This window comes from Loxodonta africana, chromosome 7 (genome assembly GCF_030014295.1).
Source record: "Loxodonta africana isolate mLoxAfr1 chromosome 7, mLoxAfr1.hap2, whole genome shotgun sequence".
NCBI classification, from domain to species: domain Eukaryota; kingdom Metazoa; phylum Chordata; class Mammalia; order Proboscidea; family Elephantidae; genus Loxodonta; species Loxodonta africana.
In genome coordinates this window covers 78,813,672-78,833,126 of record NC_087348.1, presented here as the reverse complement: position 1 = coordinate 78,833,126, position 19,455 = coordinate 78,813,672, and the positions used below count along the sequence as shown (strand labels likewise).

Below are 19,455 nucleotides of genomic sequence, written 5' to 3'. Positions count from 1 at the left end.
AATAAAACACAGGTAAACATCTGTCTGGTATTCTCTGCTTTCACCCAGGATCTATCTGACATCAGCAATGATATCCCTGCTTTCATGCACTCTTCTGAATCTGGCTTGAATTTCTGGCAGTTTCCTGTTGATGCACTGCTGCAGCCACTGTTGAATGATTTTTCAGCAAAATTTTACTTGTGTGTGCTATTAATGGCATGGTTGGATAATTTCCACATTCTGTTGAATCACTTTTCTTTGGAATGGATACAAATATGGATCTATTCCAGTCAATTGGCCAGATAGCTATCTTCCAGATTTCTTGATATAGACAAGTGAGCACTTCCAGTGCTGCATCTGTTTATTGAAACATCTCAGTTGGTATTCCATCAATTCCTGAAGACTTGTTTTTCGCCATTGCTTTCAGTACAGCTTGGGCCTCTTCCTTCTTGATCATATGCTGCCTCCTGAAATGGGTGAAAGTCGGCCAGTTCTTTTTGGTACAGTGATTCTGTGTATTCCTTCCATCTACTTTTGTTGCTTCCTGTTTCCCCCATAGAATCCTTCATTATTGCAACTCGAGGTTTGAATTTTTTCTTAGTTCTTTCAGCTTGAGAAATGCTATGCGTTTTCTTACCTTTTGGTTTTCTACCTCCAGGTCTTTGCACATTTTTTTTTTTAATTTTTACTGTGGTTTAAGTGAAAGCTTACAAACCAAGTCAGTCTCTCATACAAAAACTTATATACACCTTGCTATATATTCCTAGTATCTCTCCCTCTGATGAGACAGCACACTCCTTCCCTTCACTCTGTATTTTTGTGTCCATTCGGCCAGCTTCTGACCCCTTCTGCCTCTCATCTCCTCTCCAGACAGGAGTTGCCCACATAGTCTCATGTGTCTGCTTGATCCAAGAAGCTCACTCTTCACCAGTATCATTTTCTATTCCATAGTTCAGTCCAATTCCTGTCCGAAGAGTTGGCTTTGGGAATGGCTCCTGTCTTGGGCTAACAGAAGGTCTCGGGACCATGACCTCCGGGGTTCTTCTAGTCTCAGTCAGACCGTTAAGTCTGGTCTTTTTATGAGAATTTGAGGTCTGCATCCCACTACTCTCGTGCTCGCGCAGGGGTTCTCTGTTATGTTCCCTGTCAGGGCAGTCATCGGTTGTAGATGGGCACCATCTAGTTCTTTTGGTCTCAGGCTGATGTAGTCTCTGGCTTATGTGGCCCTTTCTGTCTCTTGGGCTCATAATTACCTTGTGTCATTAGTGTTCTTCATTCTTCTTTGCTCCAGGTGGGTTGAGGCCAATTGATACATCTTAGATGGCCGCTTGCTGGCATTTAAGACCTCAGATGCCACTCTCCAGACAGGGATGCAGAATGTTTTCTTAATAGGTTTTATTATGCCAATTGACTTAGATGTCCCCTGAAACCATGGTCCCCAAACCCCCGCCCCTGCTGCGCTGGCCTTCGAAGCGTTCAGTTTATGCAGGAAACTTTTTTGCTTTTGGTTTAGTCCAGTTGTGCTGACCTCTCCTGTATTGTGTGTTGTCTTTCCTTTCACCTAAAATAGTTCTTATCTACTATCTAATTAGTGAAAACCCCTCTCCCTTCTTCCCTCCCCGCTCTCGTGAGCATCAAAAAATATTTTCTTCTCTGTTTAAACTATTTTTCAAGTTCTAATAATAGTGGTCTTATACAATATTTGTCCTTTTGCAACTGACTAATTTCACTCAGCATAATACCTTCCAGATTCCTCCATGTTGTGGAATGTTTCACGGATTCATCATTGTTCTTTATTGCTGCATGGTATTCCATTGTGTGAATATACCATAATTTATTTATCCATTCATCCGTTGATGGACACCTTGGTTGCTTCCATCTTTTTGCTGTTGTAAACAGTGCTGCAATAAACATGGGTGTGCATGTATTTGTTCATGTAAAGGCTCTTATTTCTCTAGGATACATTCCAAGGAGTGGGATTGCTGGGTCATATGGTAGTTCTATTTCTAGCTTTTTAAGGAAGCGCCAAATCGATTTCCAAAGTGGTTGTAGCATTTGACATTCCCACCAGCAGTGTATAAGTGTTCCAGTCTCTCCACAACCTCTCCAACATTTATTATTTTGTGTTTTTTGGATGAATGCCAGCCTTGTTGGAGTGAGATGGAATATCATTGTAGTTTCGATTTGCATTTCTCTAATGGCTAATGATAGTGAGCATTTCTTCATGTATCTGTTAGCTACCTGAATGTCTTCTCTAGTGAAGTGTCTGTTCATATCCTTTGCCCATTTTTAATTGGGTTATTTGTCTTTTTGCAGTTGAGTTTTTACAGTATCATATAGATTTTAGAGATCAGATGCTGATCGGAACTATCATAGCTAAAAACTTTTTCCCTGCCTGTAGGTAATCTTTTTACTCTTTTGGTGAAGTCTTTGGATGAGCATAAGTGTTTGATTTTTACAAGCTCCCAGTTATCTAGTTTCTCTTCTGCACTGTTAGTAATGTTTTGTATACTGTTTATGCCACGTACTAGGGCTCCTAGCATTGTCCCTATTTTTTCTTCCATGATCTTTATCATTTTAGATTTTATATTTAGGTCTTTGATCCATTTTGAGTTACTTTTTGTGCATGGTTTCAGGTATGGGTCTTGTTTCATTTTTTTGCAGATGGGTATCCAGTTATGCCAGCATCATTTGTTAAAGAGACTGTCTTTTCCCCATTTAACTGACTTTAGGCTTTTGTCAAATATCAGCTGTTCCACTGGTCTATGTATCTGTCGTTGTACCAGTACCAGGCTGTTTTGACTACTGCAGCGGTATAATAGGTTCTAAAATCAGGTAGAGTGAGGTCTCCACTTTGTTCTTCTTTTTCAGTGGTGCTTCGCTCATCTGGGGCCTCTTTCCCTTCCATATGAAGTTGGTGATTTGTTTCTCCATCTCATTAAAAAATATCATTGGAATTTGGGTTGGAATTGCATTGTATCTATAGATGGTTTTTGGTAGAACAGACATTTTTACAATGCACATTTCTTTATTATACTTTACTATGTCTTCTCAAGCTGCACTTTGAAATCTGTTCAGCTCTTTGACTTCATCATTTCTTCCTTTTGCTTTAGCTACTTGATATTCAAGAGCAAGTTTCAGAGTGTCTTCTGACATCCATTTTGGTCTTTTCTTTCTTTCCTGTAATTTTAATGATCTCTTGCTGTCTTCATGCATGATGTCCTTGATGTCATTCCACAACTCGTCTGGTCTTTGGTCATTAGAGTTCAATGCATGAAACCTATTCTTGAGATGGTCTCTAAATTCAGATGGGATGTGCTCAAGGTCGTCTTTGGCTCTCGTGGACATATTCTAATTTTCTTCAACTTCAGCTTGAACTTGCAAATGAGCAGTTAATGGTCTGTTCCATGCTTGACCCCTGGCCTTGTTCTGACTGATGATATTGAGCTTTTCCATCATCTCTTTTCACAGATGTAGTCTATTTGATTCCTGTATATTCCACCTGGTGAAGTCCATGTGTATATTCACCATTTATGTTGTTGAAAAAAGGTATTTGCAATGAAGAAGTCCTTGGTCTTGCAAAATTCTATCATGCAATCTCTGGTGTCTTTTCTATCACCAAGGCCATATTTTCCAACTACCAATCCTTCTTTGTATCCAACTTTCACATTCTAATCGCCAGTAATTATCAGTGCATCTTGATTGCATGTTTGATCAATTTTAGACTGCAGAAGTTGGTAAAAATCTTCAATTTCTTCATCTTTGGCCTTGTGGTGTGTTAGGAAGTAATAAATAGTATAGAGAAAAAATAGAGCTGGGTAAGAAGAGTCAAATGCCAGGGAAATTAGATAGCACTTTTTAATGGGGTGGCCTGGATAAGCCTCATTAAGCTGATGTTTGAGCAAAGACTTGACTTTGGTGAGTGACTGAGTCATGTGATTGAGAGAAGAGTGTTCCAGAAAGAATGACCTGCCCATCAAGGACCCTTAGAAGGAGGGAGCATGCCTGGTGTGTATGAGCAACAGTAGAGGGTCTGATGTAGCTGAAGTGGAGTGAGATGGAGACTAATAGAAGATGAATGCTTCCCTATCATTGCCTTCACATTTTTCTAAATACTTTTTCTTTGGAATAACTGCCCCTTGGATTGACCCCACCTCCATTTTTATACTGAACATTTTGGGCCCTCTTCTCCTACTTCCTGGGTCTTCCCTCCTGTCATTTTGGACTTTTAACTTACCACCCCCCCATCAAGCCCTGCCACCTAGCCCCAGGCTTCAGCCAGCCTATCCCATAGGGGATGAGAATCCTGTGCCCTTGCCGGCCTGTGGAACCCGTCCTATTGTGCAACAGCAGCATATCTGGCACCTGTACCGCGTCATCTCAGAAAACATCAGCGAGTGGAAGTGCATGGCTTTTCCCAAGGTACTGACACCCTTCTCTGGAGCTCCTGCCTGGGAGTAGAGGGCCTGAAGGGTGGAAGTGGGCAGGGTCTCACAGCGAGAAGTGAGAATCCCTCTTCCTACAGTTCAGCCTGACTGTGGCCCTGGAGAAGACAGATGGCTGGCTAACAGAGGCAGCCCGGATGAGCACAACCCTGGGGCTGCACAGCCCAGTTCTGCACCGCTGCATGCGCATGCTGGAGGAGTTCCGCAGCTTCCTACCGTTGCTCACCAAGCTGGGCAGCCTCCAGCTGCAGAACCTCCACTGCCAAGCCCTCACGCGAGGTGTGTTTGGTTAGTGTCAGAGGGAACAGGCATGGGGAAGAAGGTAGAGGTTAGAACTTTGTCATAACTCAGTTCTCTGCTGCTCCTGCTGGAAACATTTCTCATCCTAGTCAGCTCCCTGCCTTCCTCCAGGTACCAAAGCTCTTTTTCCCCCAGGGACATAAATTTCTAACCTCCTTCACTACCATGTGGAGGTCCTCTCCTCTGACCTGGACTGAGCTTTGGGCTGGGGTCTTAGCTTTGGGTTCTGAGGTTGGTTCAGGATTCTGGGTTCTGGGCTTTATGCTGGCTCTATGTTGTGCTCCGAGATCTATAATCAGAGTTTCAGCTGGGCTGGGGGTGGGGCTGCATTCTGGCTCCCAGATCTGGGCCCTGGGCTTAGGGTAGGACTGGGCTCTGGGATATGGGCTGGCTTCTGGCAGATACAGGATGGAGCTTTGACATTGTCTGCTTTACCTCCAGCTTTAGGGCTGGGAAGTCTCAATAATCTGGACCTCCTAACACTGGGCCAGCTGCTTACTTGTCCACTGCTGGAGTTTGCAGATCGAATCAACCAGGTGGGGCCCACAAGAGGAAGTAGGGTGGTCCAAGCCCAGGACCTGTATGCTAAGCTCTAATGGTGCCAGTTAAGGTTCAGCAGCCCCTTGAGACAAGGGGGCAGTGGATGTTGGCATGTGGAGGGCGGGGATGAGATTCCTGACCTGCCTGGAGGGTATGAACATTCTCCTTAAGTCTCTAGATGGGCATCTGATACATGGTTTCAGACTCTCTGTGACCAAGAGCATTTCCCACCTCGGGGTGGGCAATGGGTGGCAGCTCAAAAATTATGGGCACACAGGATGATGGGTGTTCCCCCAGCACTTACCCTGTCTCAAAACACCACGAGATGATGGAGGTATTGGCTGCTCAGCTGGAGCTTTGCAAGAGGGTAGGCTTCAAGGCTGTGGCAGCAGCCCTGGGTCAAAACAGTTAGATGCCACTAATGGCCTATTTTTGAAACCAGACAGTCTCACTCTTCCTTCATCCTCAAGAGCTCACCTTGTCTAAGCCCTGGTCTTTGAGTCGTGCCCCAGGCCCAACCCCCAAGCCTCTGCTCCAATGATATCCCCTGAGCCATTACTTAGTCATAGTGCCTGAGACCCAGCTGTTCCAGATCTGGCAGTGTGAAAACGAACGAGTCCATGCCCAAGACACCCTACGGCAGCTGCAGCGGTCCTGGGAAGCACGCCAACTGCGCCTGCTCAACTTTATCCTGCGTGTACCCTACGAGCCCCCAGCCTCAGAGCACTCCAAGAGACAGATGCTCCGCAGCCCCCAGTGGGATGTAGTAAGCAAGGATAGTGGCACCTTCATCCTCTCAGGTGAGACCCAACCCTGGTGGCCCAGCAAAAGCCCCCTACTGGGGGCCACTTTCATCTCCTGCATCCATCACTGCCACATCTGGCTTTTCTAGCTAGGGCTCCATCCTAACCTGACAGCCTGAGACATCAGACTGTTCTGACACAGTGTCTTAATCTCCTTGAGACTCCTCCTCTCCCAAATGCCAGCTCTTTCAGCAGAAGTTCTTCCCTTCGTGGGTACACTTAGAAATTCCTCATGATCATCTCTCTCCACCTTCAATGCTCTATCCTCTAGACTGTACCCTGCTATCTGATTTTATGCTCTACTCACTCATTCATTCCTTTATTCATTCTCTTCATCAAACTCACTTGCTTCCTCTGTGTCAAATACAGGAGACCTTAAGATTACGGACAGCACCCCTGTCCCTAAAGAGTTTGCAGTCCAGTGAGAGACAGGCAGTGGGTATAGAGAAAAGTGCTTAATAAATTAGCACACTTTATTTAGGGCAGTAAAGTCTCAGAGAACAGTCCAGCTTTAAAGGACCTGGGAGAGTCAGAGAAGTCTTCCCTTAGGCAGAGGCTCTCATGCTGGCCTAGAAAAAGTAGGAGTTTGCCAAACTTACAAAGTGAGAAGGACATGCTGGGCACAGAGAACAGCATATGTACAGGCACCCAAGATGGTATAGTTGGGGAGTTGCTGTAGAGGAGAAAATCTCTTATCCAACACAACTGAAATCCAGACAGTTGATCCCAAAAGTTAGTTAAATAGGGAAATCATAAAATATGAAGCATACATGGTTTAAATTGTTTATTTTAACTTAAAACATATAAATGTACATTTATTTGCTTTTAACATAAGGTCAAGGCCTTGTCCTTGGAATTTCCTTACTGCCTGTCTTGCATAAATCAAATGATTAATGCGTTGTCCCCTATTTCCAATTTCAATTTCTGTAAAGTTAAGCAGCAACGTGAAGACATTTGTAAAGTTACCTGAATCCTGAAATCTTTTAGACTTTTATTATAATTTCCCGATCTTTTGAAATTGGCTTGTCAATGACTTCTTCATTGCAAATACCTTTATTCAACAACATAAACAGTGACTATACACGTGAACCTTGCCAGATGGAACACACAGGAATCAAATCCACTACATCTGTGGGAAGAGATGATGGACAAACTCAATATCATCAGTCAGAACAAGGCCAGGGGCCAGCTGTGGAATAAACCATCACTTGCTCATATGCAAGTTCAAGTTGAAACTGAACAAAATTAGAAGAAGTGAACAAGAGCCAAAGTACAACTCAGAGTATAACCCTCCTGAATTTAGAGACCATCTCAAGAATAAAATTGATGCATTGAACACTAATGAGCAAAGACCTTTAGTTGTGGAATGACATGAAAGACACCATACATGAAGAAAGAAAGAGGTCAGTACAAAGACAGGAAAGAAAGAAAAGACCAAAATGGATGTCAGAAGACACTCTGAAACTTGCTCTTGAACACAGAGTAGCTAAAGGGAAAGAAAGGAATGAAGAAATAAAACAGTTGAACAGAAGATTTTAAAGGGCAGCTCGAGAAGACAAAATAAAGTATTATAATGACATGTGCAAAGACCGGGAGATAGAAAACCAAAAGGAAAGAACATGCTCTACATTTTTCAAGCTGAAAGAACTGAAGAAAAAATGCAAGCCTTGAGTTGCAATATTGAAGGATTCTATAGGGAAAATATTAAATCACTCAGGAAGCATCAAAAGAAGATGGAAGGAATACACAGAGTCACTGTACCAAAAAGAATTGGTCAATGTGCAACCATTTCAGGAGGTACCATATAAGCAGGAACCAATGGTACTGAACGAAGAAGTCCAAGCTGTAATGAAGGCATTGGCGAAAACCCAGCCTCCAGGAATTGACAGAATACCAATGGGGATGTTTCATCAAATGTATGCCATGCTGGAAATAACTCACTTGTCTATGCCAAGAAATTTGGAAGACAACTACCTGGCCAACCAACAGGAAAAGATCTATGTTTATGCCTATTCCCAAGAAAGGTGATCCCACTGAATGTGGAAACTATTGAACAATATCATTAATATTGCATGCAAGCAAAATTTTGCTGAAGACCTTCAAAAGCAGCTGCAGTAGTATATGGAGGGGGAACTGACAGGAATTCAAGCTGGATTCAGAAGAGGACATGGAACCAGAGACATCACTGCTGATGTCAGATGGATCCTGGGTGAAAGCAGAGAATACCAGAAAGATGCTTACCTGTGTTTTATTGACTATGTAAGGGCATTCAACTGTTTTAAGGGCATTCAACTGTTTTAAGGGCATTCAACTGTGTGGATCATAACAAATTGGTTGTGGATAACATTGGGAAGAATGGGAATTCCAGAAAACTTAATTGTGCTCATGAGGAACCTGTACATAGACCAAGCAGCAGTTGTTCAAATAGAACAAGTGGATACTGCGTGGTTTAAAGTTAGGAAAGGAGTGCCTCAGGGTTGTATCATTTCACCATACCTATTCAACCTGTATGCTGAGCAAATAATCCGAGAAGCCGGGCTATATGAAGAACAGGTCATCAGAGTTTGAGAGAGATTCATTAACAACCTGCATTATGCAGATGACACAATCCTGCTTGCTGAAAGCAAAGAGGACTCGTAGCTCTTACTGATGAAGATCAAAGGCCACAGCCTTCAGTGTGGATTACACCTCAACGTAAAGAAGACAAAACTTCTCACAACTGGACCAATAAGCAACATCATGATAAAAGGGGAAAAGTTTGAAGTTGTCAAAGATTTCATTTCCTTGGATCCACAGTCAACACCCATGGAAGCAGCAGTCAAGAAATCAAAAAACGCATTGCATTGGGCAAATCTGCTGTGAAAGACTTCTTTAAAGTGTTGAAAAGCAAAGATTGTCACCTTGAAGCCTAAGGTGCTCCTTACCCAAGCCGTGGTGTTTTCAGTTGCCTCATGCATGTGAAAGCGGGACAATGAATAAGAAAGACTGAAGAATTGACACCTTTGGATTGTGGTGTTGGTGAAGAGTACTGAATATACCACGGAGTGCCAAAAGGACGAACAAATCTGTGTTGCAAGAAGTACAGCCAGGATGATCCTTAGAAGGAAGGATGGCAAGACTTCGTCTCACATACTTTGGTCATATTGTCAGGAGGGATCAGTCCCTGGAGAAGGACATCATGCTTGGTAAGGTAGAAGGTCAGCGAAAAATAGGACAACCCTCAATGAAATGGATTGACACAGTGGCTGCAGCAACGGGCTTAAAGATAACAAGGATTGTGAGGATGGCGCAGGATGGGATAGTGTTTTCTTCTGTTGTACATAGGGTTGCTATGAGTCGGAACTGACTTGATGGTGCCTAACTACAGCAAAAACACTTGCTTTGGAGCCCTGGTGGTATAGTGGTTAAGAGCTTGGCTGCTAACAATAATGTTGGCGGTTTAAATCCACCAGCTGCTCCTTGGAAACCCTATGGGGCAGTTCTACTCTGTCCTATAAGGTCGCAATGAGTCAGAACTGACTCGACGACACCTGACAGCAACAACAACACGCTAGCTTTAATAGCATATTTTTATTAATTCACCTTTACTGAAGCCTTCCATAGTTTCCTTAGAAATAGCAACTCTTTTCCCATCCATTCATTTTTCAGTGATTAATATAATACTAGACTAAATTTAGTAATTACAATGATAATATAACCCACATAGACAGGTTTGCAAGCACACTCCAACTCTTGGTGAGCATACAATTCAACTGGTAGGACCAAAAATGTGTGGGTGTTCTAGAGAGCAGCTTCAGATCTATGGCTATCAGAGTTATTACTTCCAAAATACCATGTGTTTTTGATATACTGTGTTGATGGACACAGCTTGGATCTATGCCTAAGTGAGATTCCCGCTACCTCTTCACAACCTTCCCAAAATCAATCGAAAATTTTGGGTTTGTTTGGGTATGCAGAGAAAACTTGAAGACACTTTCTCGGGTAGCTGCATGGAGGGTTGTGGCCTGTCTCACACCCCTTAGAGCACAAGAGATGGTCCCTTTTGCTTTCTCAACTTGGGGAGGAGTAAGTGAAGGGGATAGAGAGAGGGATCAGAGAAATACTATTTTTTCTAGGGAGTAGAGTATAAGTTCTTTCACTCTGAGAGGAGGATACTGAGCATTTTCTGCCCAATAGGGGTATTTGGAGAATCCTGCTTCTGTCTAAATCAATCTCCTCTCTCTATTTTCCCATTTTCACCTTAGTTGGGCCCCTACTTCATTTCCAGCCCCAGTCTCCCATGGCAGGATGTGATAAATTTTTGAGCAGCACCAGGGGGCTAAGTGCTAAGACTATGGAAGAAGATTTCCCTCTCAGCCTTGTTACCAGAATCCCTTTCATCTCAGAATGGGCTTTGTTGCTATAGAAAAATGATGTACGGTGCCTGGAACCACTGAGCCCTCTTCCTAGGCTGGAGGCTCAAGTTCTTCAAAGAACTTCCGTGGAAGTAGGTTTATGTAAGGGCAGAGCCCCTCACTCATGGCATCTAAGTTGGGAAATCAGCAGGCCTGGAGTCTACCCACAGTGCACGCTTGCGTATGATGGTGGTGGTGGGGTTGTCAGCGCTCTACTCCAAAGCAGGGTTGACTTTACTGCATTGGTCAATGTGATCCTCAAAGATAGAAAGGGTATCCGGGTCTCTGTCACTGCTCCCCTAGAAGGGATTCCAGGTCACCATGACTGCTCACTTCCTTTTTTCACCCCAACCCTTGTCCTTGCCTCATCTGACTGCCAGCTCAGCTCAGCTGGAGCCCACTCTTCCCCAGACTACAGCAGCCTGCAGAATTCCATCCAGGAGAGTCTCCAGATATTATTCAAGATTCTGGCCATCCAAAAGTCAGGAGACTTGAATAAAATAGCCCTGGAGTGGGTGAACATTATGCATGGCCTGGGTGAGTGCAGACTTCTAGGTAGGCTGACGGGTGGGATCAGAGGCAGAATGGCCCAAGAAGGAGGGGATGAGAGGTGGAGGTTGAGTGGGGGAATATCTGAAAGGTAGAGTGAGGGCCTCCTTCATGGCTACTTCTTGGAATGAGGGGACAGATCTTTCTGCTGAGCCAGAGTAGTTTGGCTGAGCTGGTGAGGCATCTAAGTGGTCACAGCAGGAGCAGGCTGGACCCCTTGCAGAAGTTTGAACCCTAGTGTCTCCCTTCAGTATTCCTCTGGCTGCTCTCACAGGTGCTCTGCTGGAGGTGTGGGTGACTTTCCAGCAGAAGTGGATTTTTCTGAATAAAGTCCTGCATGAGATGAAGATCCAGCTTCCTAGTTCTGACCTGGTAGGGGAAGGGGTGAGAAGGGGTGGACAATGGCTACTGAATATCAGGGCTCAGAGTGTGGGGGGAGCTACTACTTCATGTCTGCCCTCACTTTCATCCTCACTCTCACCACAGAGCTCTCGTTTCAAGGCCATGGATGACCAGTATCGAACTCTGATGAGGATCTCTGTAGCTGACCCACTGGTCTTGTCACTTCTAGTGCCCAGTGCTAAGCGGAGTCCTTACTTCCAGGGGCAGCAGCTGCAACAACTACTCCAAGCAGGCTCGGTGGAGCTGGAGGGCATCATCATGGCTCTGGACAGCGTACTCTACAGGGTGCGTTCTCACTTCCCCCGCCTGTTCTTCCTTAGTGACAGTGAGCTGGTGGCCCTGCTGGCTGCCCCACTGGAGTCATGTGAGGCCCAGCGATGGGCACGACGTTGCTTTCCTCATGTGCATGCTGTGAGCTTCAAGTCCAACACAACTGATGAGGAGAAAAACATAGATGACCGGGAGTTGAGCCCAAGCACGAATTCTCTGGTGGAAGCACTTGCAGTGCTAGGGGCAGGTGGGGAAGAGATGAAGCTGCAGGGGCCCCTTCCTCTGCATCCAGATCTCCCCAAGTGGCTGGCCTCTCTGGAGAAGTCTCTGCGTATGGCCCTGGTGCACATGCTGCAGGACTGTGTGGCCACCCGCCTTACTCAGGGCACATCTCTAGATGACGTCTTCAAACAGCTACCCCAGCACAGCCAGCTTCCCCTGCACCAGTATATCTTCCACTGGCTGCATTTAGCCCAGGCCTTCCCGTGGCAGTGTGTGTTGGTTGCAGAGGAGGTAGTGTGGCGGGCTGAGATAGAAGAGGCTCTGCTTGAGGGGAATATCCTGGCCATGGTCCCCATGCAAATGCGCAAGCTTGAGGTACTGATGCACTTTGTGCGGGCCCAGAGGGGCTCCCAGGATAAGCAGCCCCTGCTCTCCGTCCGCCAGACCAGCCTGTTCAGTGCCCTCTTGGTCATGGCAGTGACACATCGGGATATAGCACAGCTACTGCGGCAGCATGAGGTCAGTGATCTGAGAGACTTCCACTGGGCCCGCCAACTCAAGTACCACCTGGGTTCATCTCGTGTAACCAAAAGCCCCCTGCAGGGTCTCAGGACTATTGTTACACCTATTGGGTCCTCTCTGCCACCAGCTGCCTGCTGGATAGATATGCTGGGCCGGCCCTTCCTGTACAATTATGAGTACCTGGGACCCAGGCTGGAGCCTCTACCCAGCCTGCTGTCTGAGCGGCCAGCCCTGGTGCTGTTATTGGCCCTAGAGGAGGTGGCTTGTGGGACCCTACTGGGCCCTGATGGTGTGGGCAAGACAGCTATGGTGACTAACCTGGCACGGGCCCTGGGCCGCCAACTGGTGATACTGCCCTGCTTGCCTCAGCTAGAGGCCCAATGCCTGAGCAACTACCTGAATGGTGCCCTACAGGGCGGTGCCTGGCTGATGTTGAAGGCAGTTCAGCACCTGCCTCCTGGCTTGCTCTCTGCCCTGGGTCAGCGCTTGGCTGAACTACGCCTTCTGTATGCCCCGCTGTACCAGGAGGCTTCCCAAAGCACCAGCACCATCGACCCCATCCATCCCCTGCAACTTGGCACTGGCTTCTTTGAAAACCATCACGTGTACATGCGCCTTGGCTATGGCTGTCTCCTGACACTGCGTGCTCTGAGCCCTGCTGTGCCTGCCAACCTGCGCCTGCTGCTGCGGCCTGTGGCACTGGCACTGCCTGACTTGTACTATGTGGCAGAGATGACCCTGCTGGGTGCAGGGATGCGGGATGCCTCCCGCATGGCTATCCGCCTATCCAAATTCTTCTCCCTAGAGGGTGAGCTGGTGTCTGGGCCCCTGCCCTGCCGCCTGCCGTTGCTCAAGCAGGTTCTGGAGGATACAATACAGAGGCTAAATGTGACCAAGAAGGAACCCAAGTCCCAGCATCCCCGCAGCCTAGCTGCCATTGAAGAGGCCGCCTTACTGCATGCTCTGCTGCACTCACAGCTGTTCAGCATCCTCAATGAGGCCCACCTGCACAAGCTCCGAGAGCTGCTCTTTGGGCTCTTCCCTAGTGCCAGCCAAGTGCTGGTGGAGCCTATGACTCCCAGGCTGATGAAGCCACTGATAGTGGAGGAACTGCAGCAGGTAGGACTGTATCCCAGCCCTGAAATTTTGGGCTCCCTGGAGCAGCTGACCCAGGCCCTGAGACGGGCCTCAGGCATTCTGCTCCTGGGCCCTGCAGGCAGCGGCAAGACCACTTGTTGGCACTGCTTGTTTAAGATCCAGAACCGGTTGGCAGCCACGGAGGATACCTCAACCCAGAGCTACCAGCCTGTGGAAATTACCCACTTGTACCCCAGTGTTCTCAGCCCCCAGGAGTTTCTGGGATGGCTAGAGGGCCCCTGGTGGCACCATGGTGTCTTCCCCAGGCTGCTTCGTGCAGCCATCCAGTGTAAATACATGGGCTCAAAGGAGCAGACTCCAGAATCAGCAGGGATCCAGCACTGGGTTGTGTGTGATGGGGCACCCAGTGCTGCTTGGCTGGACTCTATCACCTACCTCCTTAGTGATCCTCCCAAGCTTAGCCTCCCCAATGGCCAACAGATAACACGCCCCCCAGGCACCTTTTTCTTGATGGAGGTGGCAGATGCCACAGGCATGTCCCCCACAGTGGTGGGCCGCTGTGCCCTGGTCTGGTGTGGTGGGGAGCAGACTTGGCAGTGTATGCTTAACGTCATGATGGCTGCCCTACCCCATGAATACCGCCTGCAGCACCAGACGGTCACTGAGCTCAACCGCTTGGCTGAAGTTTTGGTGCCTGCCACATTCAGATTCCTCACCCGCCAAGGCGCCAGCTCCGTACTGCAGGTACATGGGCAGCAGGCTGTCTGCCCAGGCGTGGCCGAAGTCACCACCCTGGCCCGCATCTTTCGTAGTCTGCTTGATCCCTACCTGCGTCTAGATGAGGAGGAAAATGCTCGAGGTCAAGGTGGGGAGAGAGATTGGCTGGTTTGAGAGAGGGTGGCAGAGGTGGAGCCTTGAGGGTAGCTGGGGTATAGCTGGAGCCTGGGACATGGATTCTTTGGTGGACCTGGGCCCAGGGACCGAAGGTGAGGAGAAGTAATACAGCCAACCTCTGCTTTTTTCTACCCGGCCTCCTATTCTGGCTATGATGACCTTTGCAGAGGACCCCAGCAGTAGTGAACCTATGACCCAGAGCTTTAAGCCCTCAAAAAGCAGCTACCTGAACAACCGGTCCCAGACTGACAACGAAGATGTGCAGAATAAGCAGAGGGAGCATTTGCTGGCTGTCAGCAGCTTTCTTTTTGCCCTGATCTGGGGCTTTGGAGCCCTCCTTCCCTCCAGGTGCCTACAGAGGTGGGGGCTGGGGGGTGTAGAGGGCTGAGATGAACTGGCCCGTGGGAGTCAAAACCCAGGTGACATCACTGGTGGGGTATGGAGGAGTGCGTGGGTATCACAAATGGAACTGTTACTACTGACACTTTTGCCTGTGTGTCTGTCTGAGCAGGCTCTGGCCCCTCTTTGACACCTTCCTGAGGAGCTCTATTAATTGCCTCTCCAACTACCCTGAGCCACCACCCTCAGCCTTGCTGTTCGATCTACATGTGTGCCCTGAAGATGGGACACTGGTTCCTTTCACTGGCCAATATCTAGGCAGCCGTATCAGAGGAACTCTGGGCACCTTCAACCCTTCTCCCCAGGTGTGAGAACAGTGGGGCAGTAGCTGGGATTGGGGCTCAAGGCCCAGCTGAGGCCCACCTACTCCCATTCTTTGAAAGGTTTTCACAATCATATGTTGTGTTCTGCAGGCACAGCTTTAAGACAAAACCACTAGACCTTTACTTTCAGCTAGATTACTATCCCAAACTGGAGCTGCCATAGTAAGCTCTGCTCCTGTCCTGCAGACCGAACGGCTCTTATATGTGGTGGACCTGCTTCTGTCAAAGGGACAACCAGTTCTGCTGGCTGGAGAGGCAGCATCGGGGAAGTCAGCCTTTGTGGAGGTGCTAGTGGAGCCAAATCACCCCTACACTCTCATCCCCATCCACCCTGCCTTCAGTTCCATCCACTTTCGCCTCCTGCTGAGCCAAGGGGTCCAAGGCCAAGCACAAACCAGCCCATCATCTGGGGATCACCAGGATTCTAAAGGCTCCCTCCTCTTCCTGCTAGAGGATCTACACCTGGCGGCTTCTGGTGAGGCACTGGGAGGAGAGAAGGAAGGAGGTGCTGTCATCTCTTGAGGCTGTAAATCCTTCAAATATATGACTCCAGATCAAACTTCAGTGCCCATTCCTGGTATCTTCTCATTCTACATATGCTCCCTGAGCAATCACAACCACTTTCACGGCTTCATCAACCATCTCTATGCTTCGACTGCTAAATCTCTCTCTCTAACCCAGGCTTCTCTTCTAAGCACCAGATCTGTTTCTCTACCCATCTACTGTACATCTTCACCTTGTCCCATTAGCACCACAGACCCAACTCTGAACTCATCATCTTCCCCCCAAAACTTGCCCCTTGTGTGCTGTTAGTAACCGGTACACCCATCCAACCAGTCACTTAAGCCAGAAATATTGTTGGCATCTCCTTCTCTCTCACCAAAGTCGGGTCATTACGTCTCTTGATTCTACCTCCTAAATATCCCTTGAATCTTCCTGCTTATTTCTATTCCACCTTCCCTGTTTCACACAGTCATTACCTGGAACTTTGGCAAATGCCGTCATGAGGCTCTTTGTGATGAGTCTTTCTTCTATAGCCTGTTACACTTGATCTGACTGGACTCAGCTACATGCAGGCATCCAACAAGTCAGGCTTCCTTTCCACCCTCTGTCTCCTGTTTATCCAGCTAAGTCCTCCTTATTCTTTCCAAATCATCTCAGGCAATATCTCCTCTAGGAAGCCTGAGCCCCTAGGCTAGGTTAGATACCTATCCTGTGTCTGCACATTAACCTGTGATAACCATGATTTTATAATTGTATGTTTACTTCTCTGTACCTTCCTCTACACTCTGAGCTTCATGAAAACAGGGATAGTTGTTGTTAGTTGCCATCGAGTTGATTCTGACTCAAGGTGACCCCACGTGTGCAGAGTGGGACTGCTCCATAGGATTTTCAAGGCTGTGACCTTTTGGAAGCAGATTGCGAGGCCTGTCTTCCAAGGCACCCCTGGGTGGTTTGAATCACCAGCCTTTCAGCTAGTAGTCAAGTGCTTAGCCATTTGTGCCACCCAGGAATTCCTGAGAACAGGGCTATGTCTCATTTTTTTTTTTTACAAACCCAACAGGAAGTAAGTGCTTGATAAGAGTTTGTAGAAGAAAAGATAAGAAAGGAAAGGGGAGAAATTGTGATAGAAGTTGGGGATATTGAAGTTTAAAGTTTATAAATTGGTGTACCTCCAGATGATGACAAGTTCAGAATATGGCCATGGGAATGGGCAGGAGAAGTGAAATATAGGTACAGGTTGTTAAGTCAAGAAAGTCAGTGGATTATAGCATTGGATGGGTTGTCCAGTCAGACATTGAAGTCTTTTACAGGATACAGAAAATTTGAGGAAGGCGGTAAAAGTACTTACTAATAAAAGGTAACGATTTATTGAGTACTATGTGCTACATGCTGTATCTGTGTCATCTTTATTCATAAAAGCCTAATAAGACGGCACACTTAAAATGTGTGTATTTTATTTTATATAAATCATGCTTTAATTGAGTAGATTTTTTTTAAAAATGTGCATGTGATATAAATTCACTCTCTTTGAATGAGAAGATTGCACTTTTTCCCCTATTGTGATCAGGTGTGGTTTCCATCCATCTCGGCTTCCAAACCCTCCTAGTCATTAGCCTTCGGTTAATGAATAACTTGTCATGGAGGTAGGATTTGGAGGAGAAGAGAGAAGCATACTTGCTTATAGGTGTAATGTGGGGGAGAGGGAACCACTTACACAGACGTGACCAAGGCCCAATCCAACACATCAAATGCACAAAATTCCTTCAGAACCCTGGGTATGCTGGAAGCAGACCTAGTAATACGAGGAGAGAAACAGGAGGAACAGGGTGACACTCTCACTCATGTGCTTACTTTATTCTTTATGTCCCACAGATCCAGAGAAGAGCTGCCAACCAGTGTTGGAGACTCTGCGTCAGGCAATAGATGGCACTGTGTATGCCCATAGTACCTTGGAACTGCAGACACTGCAGCCTATAGTCAACTTCCTTGCTACGGTCACAGTTCCAGGCTGCTATGAGTGCCCACTGTGCCCGCGCCTCTTTCGACTCTTCACAGTGCTGACCCTGGGCACCATGACCCGGGCTACCCTGCTAAGCAGGCATACCCCTAGCATTCAGGCCTGGCTTGAACGCTTCCTCTCTGTGGAGCGGGAGGGAGTACTGGCAGGAGCACTGGTTCAGGCCTCAGTGGATGCCTGGGAGGCTGTGAGCAGCTGCTTCATGCCTTCACCCCTTCACCCACACTACCGCTTCTCCCTGCACTCTGTGAGCCACCTACTAGGCAGCCTGCAGCTGCTGCCAACCAGAATGGGTTCCCGAGGTTTCATGGACTGTCTCAACCACCAGGAGCACTTACGCCGGGTATCAGGCTTGCGTGGTACCCGTCTGACCATTATGATAGCCACACGCAACATGGTGCGTCTTTGGTTGCATGAGGCACAGAGGACCTTTTGTGACCGACTGGACAGCCCTAAGGAACGCTTCCACTGTGCCAAGCTGCTCTTAGAAGTAGCTCAGTGTGTCTTCTGCTCGACGTCAGGGGCTCAGAACCTGGGCAAGGGCTATGAGGATGAAGAGGAGGAGGAAAAAGTGCCTGAAGTGGAATCCGAAGGGGAGCTGGCCCAATGGGAGGACTTGAGCAACAGCGGCAGTGAGACAGAGGAAGAGGGGGTCCCATATGCCCTTCAAGTTCCCACAGGCTTACACTTTGGCAATCCAGGTCTAACACCATCTATGAGACCAGTAAACAAGGAGACCATGGAGAGCACAAGTCAGAAGACAACCCAGGAGGAAAACACAAGTATTTCTGGCTTCAAGCTCCAGATAAAGAGATCCAAGAGTTGGTGGCAGAAGACATCCCGGATGGACCTGGTCACACCCCTGTTGCTACCAGTGCTTCTACTCCATCCCAAGGAAAAGCCCTCAGACCTGATCTTCAGTCAGGAGCTGATACTGGGGTCCAACTTGGAAAGCCCCAACTTGTACTTGGAACGACAGTGGGAGAGCCTGGAGGAGCAGCTGGCCACCTCAGCTGCTCAGTTGAGGCTAAGGCCCCCACTTGCCCTGTGCCGTTCCATGACCCAGCATGTAGCCCGCCTGGTCCGTGTGTTGGCGAGGCCCCGGCAGCATGGCCTACTGCTTGCAGGGGCTCTGAGTACTGGGCGCCGTACTGCCATCACTTTGGCTGCTAGTATTTGTCAGGCCCGTCTCCTCCATCTGCCATCTGGATCAGAGGAGGCCATTCTCCAGTGTCTACGGGATGCCAGCTGGCATGCTGGCATATTAGGCCAGCAAGTGGCCCTGCTGGTGCCTGAGGGTGTGGATCTTACGACCTTTCATCGCCTGCTGGCTCTGGCAACTTCAGGCAGTTTCCCTGACCAGTACACAGAGGCAGATCTGAACAACCTTGAGGAACATCTCCCCAGAGAGAACCTTGGTGTCAAACAGAACATCAAGAAGGAAATGGTATTTCAGAGGTAAGGACAAGGACTGCCATTCTCAGGGCCTGTTCTGTTCTCTTATTCAGGTGTAGATTATCCAGTAAGCAAGGTAAGCCCAGGCTTACTTGTGCTTACTTACAAATCTGTAGTGAACAATTTCACATGGGTTTCACCATGCCACATCAAAGTGAAACCCATATGAAATTGTTCACTACAGATGAGTACAGAAGCACAAGGAAGCCCATGCTTACCTTGCTTACTCAGTCATCTGCCCCTGTCAGGGATTGTAAATTTGAAAAGAGGCTTTGATTCTGTAGGAAGGTGCGGTGGGGCTGGGAGAGAGACAGCTACCAGCCATACCTAGAAGCAGAA

The 19,455-nt window shown here is 47.6% G+C and overlaps 1 protein-coding gene across 1 annotated transcript in view; it reads left to right on the top strand.

Annotated features, from left to right (window-relative positions):
* DNHD1 (dynein heavy chain domain 1) overlaps nucleotides 1-19,455 on the top strand; it is an 80,734-nt gene that overhangs the window by 42,185 nt on the left and 19,094 nt on the right. Inside the window, 11 exon segments of the mRNA XM_010592266.3 lie at nucleotides 4,274-4,401; nucleotides 4,505-4,703; nucleotides 5,166-5,260; nucleotides 5,857-6,064; nucleotides 10,873-10,998; nucleotides 11,285-11,382; nucleotides 11,497-14,389; nucleotides 14,586-14,766; nucleotides 14,930-15,122; nucleotides 15,327-15,615; nucleotides 17,517-19,119. Coding sequence (XP_010590568.2) covers nucleotides 4,274-4,401; nucleotides 4,505-4,703; nucleotides 5,166-5,260; nucleotides 5,857-6,064; nucleotides 10,873-10,998; nucleotides 11,285-11,382; nucleotides 11,497-14,389; nucleotides 14,586-14,766; nucleotides 14,930-15,122; nucleotides 15,327-15,615; nucleotides 17,517-19,119 — 6,013 coding nt within the window.